Source organism: Enoplosus armatus, chromosome 19, assembly GCF_043641665.1.
Source record: "Enoplosus armatus isolate fEnoArm2 chromosome 19, fEnoArm2.hap1, whole genome shotgun sequence".
Lineage (NCBI taxonomy): Eukaryota > Metazoa > Chordata > Actinopteri > Centrarchiformes > Enoplosidae > Enoplosus > Enoplosus armatus.
In genome coordinates, this window is record NC_092198.1 from 7,862,197 (window position 1) to 7,870,871 (window position 8,675).

At 43.7% G+C, this 8,675-nt stretch overlaps 1 protein-coding gene across 1 annotated transcript; it reads right to left on the reverse strand.

Annotated features, from left to right (window-relative positions):
• Nucleotides 1–1,810: 1,810 nt before the first annotated feature.
• On the reverse strand, nucleotides 1,811–8,257 carry trib2 (tribbles pseudokinase 2). The gene is made up of 3 exons (XM_070925808.1): nucleotides 7,294–8,257; nucleotides 5,483–5,775; nucleotides 1,811–3,038 (listed from the first exon to the last, which is right to left on the reverse strand). Exons 1-3 carry the CDS (start codon nucleotides 7,561–7,563, stop codon nucleotides 2,564–2,566), a joined length of 1,038 nt encoding a protein of 345 aa, XP_070781909.1. The 5' UTR covers nucleotides 7,564–8,257; the 3' UTR covers nucleotides 1,811–2,563.
• Between the last annotated feature and the right edge of the window lie 418 nt (nucleotides 8,258–8,675).

Genomic DNA, 8,675 nt, shown 5'->3' on the forward strand with positions numbered 1-8,675 from the left:
TGAAGTGCTTTTCTTCCTCAGAGTGGAGCCAGAGAACACCAGCTAGACTTGAAGAACTACGATGCTGTCAAACTGAAGAGAAAAAGAAAAGACTGTAGTTATTAAGGGTCTCTCACGAGAGTGCCACCAGGAAAATTATTCGACTAAGGAGCCTTTTTTTCCTCGTGCCTCATGTGTGCAATCATTCAGATGAAGTGGGGCTGACAGAGCGGTTCAGACGGAGCAAAAGCTTCTTTCTCCTCACTCATTTGGAATCCGTTCAAGTTCTGTCGGTGATTGCAATCTCATGATGAGCTGGGAAGTGCTTTTGTTAGGGCACACTGGCTGAGAGTGTGCTGGGAGTGAAAAATAATTATTTTTCAAATGTGGATGTATGAAATGGATTGTAAAATCTCCACCATCACGGAGCAGGAATCACTTACATGTGACATGGGGATGAATAGCCGTCTCTCCCCTTCTAGTCAAATATCAGAGAAAATGAGTCCTTTGATAAGCTATGAAAATGTGTTTTATGGATTATTATTATTGAAATGTCAGCGACCATGTTTGACTTGAGATTTGCATTTCATAATTCATTGATTATTTGTAACATATGAGCAATTTAACACACAAAAGAATGGAAAATGTTTTCATTATGTCATATGGACCAAACGAACACATCACGCCTTTGCGATGCTGCATGTTGTGTCGTCTAGCTTTAACTCTATGTGCTGATCGAGTCCGTGGAGAAGAACAACAAAGTCAAATAGCAGTTCACAATTTATTTACTGAATAAATTTGGACAAAACACCAGAATCTGTTACGATACAATCAGAACATCTGAGGCAGATATCCCACCATGCACCACCCCCCTCCATGAAACAAAAGGACTAAACATTAGCACCAAATCAGCACCAACTTAAATAAAAGGTAGCTCAGTCTACAAAAACCATAAAAGCAATAATTGGGTTTTTTTTATTGAAAAGCAACTCAGAAAAGTAGCAAATTGAAAATTTTCATGTTAACTCTTCTTAAAAAAACAAGCACCCTCCTCCCCCCACCCCTCCCCTCCCCCCACCCTGCTAGGCAGGCTATAGCATTCATGGGGCACATGCCAATGACTAGATAAAAACACAAATTCAAGTAACATTGAGATACGACAAAACATGTCCACTGGTACCCATTCCGAGCATGATCGTTTCACAGAACCTACGCAGGCAGTAGAAAACTAACATGAGGTCCTGGAGTGAGCATGTCATAGCAATACTATCACTGAATATCTCGTATCAAGTTTTTCAAAAGAAGTGAGGGAGACCGGGTGGCGTGGGCTGTCAGGGCACCAGAGTACTGGCACAGACGATATTGTGTATTCTAAAACTTCAGACAGACATTTTCCTCTTTGTGCCTGTCCTGTGTCAAGATATTGCCTACATCATACATGAAAAAGGAATCTCTGAATAAAGAAAAACCCTGCAATGTAGTTTTAAATATATATATATTTATTTATATATATATTTTTATATATATATATATATATAGCAGTTACAATTTAAATAAATGTTACGTTCTCGTTCCTACAACTGAAGAATGAATTTAAATAAGAGGAAACTTTTATTTAATTAATTTTAAGAGGTGGAATCGTCCATTCACCCAACACATCAAGTGCATGATGCCATTGGAGGCTTACCAAGACAAAACGGTTTAAGTTTGAGGTTTAGGGAGTGATATTAAAGCAGCAGTAACAACAGAGTGGAATAGCTTAAAAACAAACAAAATAAATGACGTTTTGATGTTTATAAAAGTAATGTTACTGAAAAACAAAAGTGTGGTGGGGAATAAAGTGATAAAGGCTTAAGAGACTGAGGAGGCAAATTACTGAAAACAAGGCCATCAAGGAGTTTAGTGACTGTGTCAATGTATCAATCATGAAAAATAGAGAAAAATGAGAGATGACGAAACAAAACTTAACCATGAAACAAAGACAAGGTCAACCACGTTGATGATGAGAAAAAGCCTAAGCTGCTCCATTTATTAACCACTGGTCAGGGATAATCACCTTGTGTTTGTTTAACAATAGAACTTGGGGTTGTGATTTCTGACCCTGGGTCTGTGGTATGAATTGGTACCACCTAAAGCTATGACAAAAAACAACAAAACAAAATCTGTAAGAAAAAGTGTGGTGTTGCAGTTTGTCAGTCCATTTTGAATTGTTCTCCTTGGTTTCCTGTGCTATGTCCCTTCATGCTTTCCATAGTGTCAAAAATGGTGAATGTGTCTACTTTTATGAGCACCACATTAAACCAAACAGATCCCAAAAAGAACATTTGCTACATTGTTTGCAACTTGCATGTCTAGCGGCAACATCCCCGAACGGGAGGTGCAGCGCCAGGTGACGTATAGATGCCATTTGTCATGCCAGGCTCAAGGTTTTCCATGAAATGGTGGAAAAAGGAAACAGGATGGAACCACCTTTATTATGAGTGACAAATGTTCACCTATTAATCTCTAAACTACTGTTTTTGGCTCTGCTGTGAGCGTGGTGAGCCGACCGTGGCGGAGTCGTCCGTTTGTGCTTGGTGTTTGCTCAGCTGAAGAACTGCTCCAGCTCCGCCTCCATGTTCACCTCAGGCACCATCTGCTCCTGCTCTCTTTCTCCTCTGCCATGCACCACGGTGCCCCCTAGTGCCCCGGAGGAGGCAAACCAGGGGTGCTCCAGAATCTCCCGGGAGGTGAGGCGCTCTGTGGGTTCCCGGCGGAGGATGGAGCGGATCAGGCACTTGGCCTTGGGTGTGAGCGTCTCGGGGATGTTGAAGTGGCCCCTGCGGATTTTGCTGAACAGAGAGCCGGGCTCAACGTCATGGAAAGGGTAGCGCCCCACGAGGATGGTGTAAAGCATGACGCCCAGACTCCAGACATCAGCTGCCTTCCCCGAATAGCTGCCATTAGCATTGAGGATCTCAGGACTGACATAGGCTGGGCAGCCATGTTTGTCTGACAGGGAGTCATCATGACCGTCCAGGATATAAGTGTCCTCAAGGCTCTCCAGCTTCACAAGGCTTCTGGAGACACACAAGGGAATCAAGAACACGTTGAACATGATGATACTGCTTTACAAAACAACGGACACACAGAATCATGTGCTAATGTGAATGTTATTAAGTAATAATTACTATCATAGTTCCAATCTTTGGATGCCAACTAACAAAAAATGAAATACAAAAGACACTCGAGTGGGGCAATTTGCTCTGATGGACTTCTTAAGTGTTTTAGATCCATCGCTTTTGTATATCAGAGGAAGTAGAGCACATAATGCTCTAGGCTTAAGTTTGACATTTCCTTTCACTTAGATAAAAGCCCAGCCAAAAAGCATCGACGTACAAATAGGCTTTCCAAAAGACCTCCACAATTCAAAGGAAACACAATTACGGGTGACTGATCATCTTAAGTTTCATGCATTGAGCTGTTTCGCTCAGACAATCAAGGACCCGGCAATGTGGATTTTTTTTTGTTCCCCTCCTGCTCTTCCCCCTCAAAATCCCATCTATTTGCACTCTTCTCTAAACCTCACAATAGCAGCTATGATACCCTTGAGTGCTGATAATAATGGCTGGTTGTTCAGAAGCGTTGTCACTAAAGAATCTTGAGAGGCTTGGGCAAGAAAAATTTCCACGTGCATGGTAAGAGACACTTCTGGGGCTGTACAAATGCTGCCATCTGCGTGTGAGGTCCATGAGACATGATGCGCTAGACAAAGAGCCAGGGTGTGTGATAGTATCTACTGGGAGCCACTAGGAAAAAGGAAACCAAGAAGCACGGGCTTCGACATATTCAAGAATGTATTTTTTTTGTAGCCGTCTGCAACACGTGCATACACTTTCACATTAGCACACTAACTGGTTCATTGTCAGCAATAGTCATTTGCTTTCATTAATATGCAGAAGAGCGTTTTCACATTCTCATATCAGCACAATTCTATTGTTTTCCTTGAGCCAAATGCTCATTATTCCTCTATGAGATAAAGTACCATGTGCTTTTTTAAATACAGCATATTACTGCCTGGATAACAGCTCAGAGGACATGTGCAAACCTGCAATTACGAAAAACAAAAGAAAGACCCATTTTTAATAGTAGCACGTAGTCTTTATTTAAGCTAAATGTGTGCTGATCCTAGAATGTCTCATGAGCTTGGTGTAGGAGGAAGAGATCGACTGTTGAAGTAACTGTGTTGGATTCTAGAAGAGGCCAACCTCTGACCAATTCTCTTTAAAAAACGGGCTGCTGTTTGGTCTAAGGCTAAGGCTAACAGCAGAATGACAAAAATCAGGTCAGGAAGCTAGCACAAGCCTGCTCAAGTATCACTTCTATGTCTGGTCTTGTCCCTTTCCTTCTCCGTGCATTCACCGCAGCTTTTTGTCACACACTTGGGCTGAAGCCGAGAGCAGGTCTTCGTGTCTCAGTCTCTAAAGCAGCTTTGTCTTCTCATCTCTGTACTCTCGTGTCCACTGAGCCAGGAGGACTGAAAAAGGTGTAAGAGGATTCTTGACAGGCCATATAGTAAATGTGACCCAATACTGTCCTGCACCATCACTCTTAAAATTCACCCAACATCAATCATTTAATGGGAGGGTGTGAGGGGTGGGGGGGCTCGGCATCCCAGCTCATGGGCAGTCTGGTGTAACATTCAAGGTCATTGGACCCGTACTGAATATGTGAGGCAGCTCAACTTCCCTTTTCCACAGTTAGCGCCAAAGTGTGACGTCACACATTCAGATAGAGGGCATCGAGGCGCAGCCTGTGCCTCTGCCATGGGTAGTAGATAAGAACTGGCTGTAAAGAAGTCTCCCAAAGAAACTTTAGCATTAGCAATATAAAAAGTGTAGTCAAATATTTTGAGAATGAACCGACATCTAATACAATTTCAAAACTTCATTAATGAAAAGGGTGCTCTCAGGTTGCTGTGGCAACAGATGCCTGGATTTTATGCGTGTTGTTTTCAAATGCTGCCACCAGGGGTCAGTAAACCTGTCTTGTTTAAATGTGATTCTACAGATTTCTCCTGCTGATCACTACAGAAGTGCAGCAGTGGCAAAAAGCTCGCCTAAATTGATCACCTGTCATGCAAAGGCTAATCCTGGTAACTTCTCTGTCACTGCTTTTCAGTTCAACAGCTGCTGGAATAACTGCAATGATCCTCCCCAAGCGTGATTCCACATGCCATATAATCGGTATATATGCGTCATATCCACTACTAAACCTTGTACACAAAAATAGCTTGGGGAGACACAGAGGGCTTATGTTTCCTGTGCTGCATAACATCTGGGAGAGGCATGTCAGTCTTACATCGTCTCAGTTTACACTATCCTCGCTGTAAGCTGAGATATAACAGAGTACCGACACGGTTGTTATATCACATACAACATGTACAGATGAAACAGACGAATAATGACAAAGTGCAGAGTGATGGTCAAAGCTCAACAGAGACTATGGTTTCTGCAGAACTCACCTGTCCTCATTCTTGAAGACAAACTTCCTCAGTTTGAGGTCACGGAGGACCAGTCCGTTGTCGTGGCAATGTGCCACAGCCGAGGCTATCTGATAGAAGAGTCTGGCAGCTTCGTCCTCCCGCAACTTCTTGCAAGTACGGACAAAAGAGTGCATGTCGCCATAGCTTCTCTCAAAGAACACATAGGCCCGAGTCTCCCCGAGCAAGATCTCCAGGATTTGGTTAATATGCTGGTGCTGGCCCAGGGCAAAGTAGGCCGCCAGTGACTCCTGGTATCGGCCGATGTCAAAAACCTGCAATCATAAGAAAGGAAAACATTTATATTTACAGTCTACATTTTAGCCAAGTAGCTATCCTTTTTCAATCTAGGGTGCAACTGTCTCATTAGGTGGTTGCTTTTGTGTCAGGATCTTAGGTTGAGAACATCTGCCAAACAGTCAAATGCTTCCCTTTCCCACTTGGGAAACAAACAACTAAATCCAACTAAAAGAGTTTCAAATGGTCTTTAATTAAAATGTGAGCAGTCTACCACATTCTTGTGACACCAAACTTGTGTTTACTCTTTTGGCAGAGGAAGTACAGTTGCACAGAGGCAAAGTGAAAGCATCATGTTAGTGAACGCTATTGTACTGCAGCCCGGGGTTGCAGTGTCTCTTTTGTTTCCATAGTAACACCCCCCACCCCCAATTGACTTTCAGTACAACCAGTCCAGGTGCTCTGCTAACTGTCAATGCAAATACACCCCACAGCTCTCAAGATCTCAAGTTGTGACCTAGGCTTCCAGCTTGGCAGCAATGATCAATCCTGAAGTGCGGATTGATTGGTGCTGTACTGAAACCGGCACAAAGCAGACGAGGTCAAAAGGTAGTTAGCTCACAGGCCTTGCCAAAGGCCATTAATTTGTTATTGCCATGACGAAACATTATCTTGAGTCAAAAGGTACGGGTTATCGGATATGTCATGCCTTATGAGTCCAACGGTGCATGTAACTATCGTCTCAATTCATCAAGCCACTTAGCCTGCTTAAAGCTGGAATGCACCTCAGGGACAACCCTGCTGCCCTTATAATCAGTAATATAGGAAAGTCAATATGGGCTATAAATGTGGTGAGGAAAGGCCATGAGGTTGGAAAAGTGGTTTATTTCTTATGGTTAGAGGGGTCAATGCTGGTGCCAATGTCACAGCAGCTGGCTGAACTTGTACAGTTCCCTGGCCCTGTGTGCTTGTCTCTCTCAATGCAACTGTTCTCACGAGATTACAATCCCACTGATATTTGTTGCAAAAGGTGCAATAAGGCCATGCTTATGCACCAAATATAAGACCATGGGTGAAATAATAGGATTCTATTCATGGCACTATGAAAGAGAGAAGCCATGGGTAAGCGAGAGCAGCACGGAGAGGAGTGTGTGTGCGTGGTTACTCACTCCTTTGTCAACGTTACATCATGCAATCCAAACCACGCAGCTCGCCCCATTCACTTTTTCCATTAGGCTGCTCTGCCAGCTCTCCATTTACAATTCAAGCAATTATTAAAAAGTTGAGGGACTGTGGATTTGCAGCAATAGCCAACCTATAGACACCAACTCAGTATTTCTCTGTATAGTATGTTGATTACATTTGGGACAATATGTAATGAAATGAAGCCATAATCATTCATGTGATAATGAATGCAAAAGGTGAGGGACCTGTAAGAACACGTCATTCTGTCCTGATCGTGTTCTTTTCACATTGCTCACTCCTGTTTGAAGTAAATGGAAAAAGATATTCTGGGAGCTTGAAGGTAGGATCCGTGTACCATATTGCATACTAACCTTACATACGAGCTCTTCCCCGCTGTGCAGGTGGGCGGCTCTGAAAACGTGGTCTCCCTCCAGTGGTTCCAACAAAAGGTAGTCCCCGATGCGGGAGATACAGTGCGAGGAGTCCGGGGTCTCCGGTGGGCTGGGGGACCCGAGGTTGGGACTGAAACTCTGGTGCGACTCTGTAGTCCTTAAGCAAGACAATTCTTCGAAATCGTGCGATTTGTGCCGCGATCTCCCATAACGTGAAATGTTAATTGGATTTGACCTCTGTATGTTCATGAGGAATAAGTGCGATAACTCCACAAAATCGGGGGCCTTCCTCCTCCTTGTTTTTCTCCTCCTCCTCGATAAGGGCACCACTTTGCTGTAAACTCAGTGCAATATAGCAAATCGTTCTGATACTTTTAGTAATTCTTGAATAAAGTTAAAAAAAACTAAAAAAAAACCCAGATGAAGAATAGATTTAACGCGCTGCGGGATAATGTGACAGACTATCAACAGGCAAAGCTGGCTCGTTGGTTTTCATACAACAAAAAGGGGTCTGTAATTTTTTCTGCAGAGTTCAACTGTTCATTTGCCCCCCTTTGTTTTCCATTCAAGGGATAAGGCCAGGCTAAAATGACAAAATCGCTGTCCTAAGCCGACTGAAAACCCTTTGCACAGACCTGCTGCAATTTCATTAACGTTAGCCGTGCGAGTGGGCACGACCAAACTGTAACAAAGGCAACCCAAACTCAGCTTTTACAATGAATGAAGAATGCTAAGTGAACCGGCAGCTTGTTTGCTAGCTTATCTCGCCGGTTAATGGTATGGCACGTTTCGTAAAACGGAAACAATTTGTTTTGCAGGCACAGAAAAAAATGCACAAGCAAAATATATATAAAGCAAGTTTTTGCAAGCTAATTATAGCCGCTGAATTTAGCCGGAATTTGACAGACAAATGACGGCTAGCAGGTGCAGAGCTAACTAGTTAGCTTCCTTGGCTAACTATTACTAGGTCAGTGCACGGCCTTGTTCCCCAGGATCATATCCATGCACGGCGATTGTCATCTACCACAGAAGGAGAAAACCCCATCCGGTAAAAAAACCCCGCTGTAGCTCTTTGTGTGCGAGAGTCGACGTCCTCTCTCTTTCACTTGGTCTCGTCCTGTGGAAGAAAAGTGTCGTCTGTCTTGCGTGTCTGCTGCTGTAAGCTGCTGGAAGGAAGGAAGGGACGGCCGGCCGACTTTCCCAGGCCTATCCCTTGATTCAGCAGGACATCCTCTCTCCCGTGGTGCCGCTGTGCTTCTTACGTGGCTGGGAATCTAGTCCATTCAGTGCGTAGGGAGGCCAGCCGAGCTGCACACACTGCACACACTGCGCCTGTACAGAGCGAGAGAGCTGCCTGGCGG

Excerpts from the sequence above, each read along its gene's own strand:
- trib2 (XM_070925808.1), bottom strand. The coding sequence starts at position 7,563 with ATGAACATACAGAGGTCAAATCCAATTAACATTTCACGTTATGGGAGA. Across the intron at positions 5,776-7,293 it reads GGGAAGAGCTCGTATGTAAG|GTTTTTGACATCGGCCGATA; the intron begins GTTAGTATGCAA and ends TTATGATTGCAG. Across the intron at positions 3,039-5,482 it reads GTCTTCAAGAATGAGGACAG|AAGCCTTGTGAAGCTGGAGA; the intron begins GTGAGTTCTGCA and ends GTGTGTCTCCAG.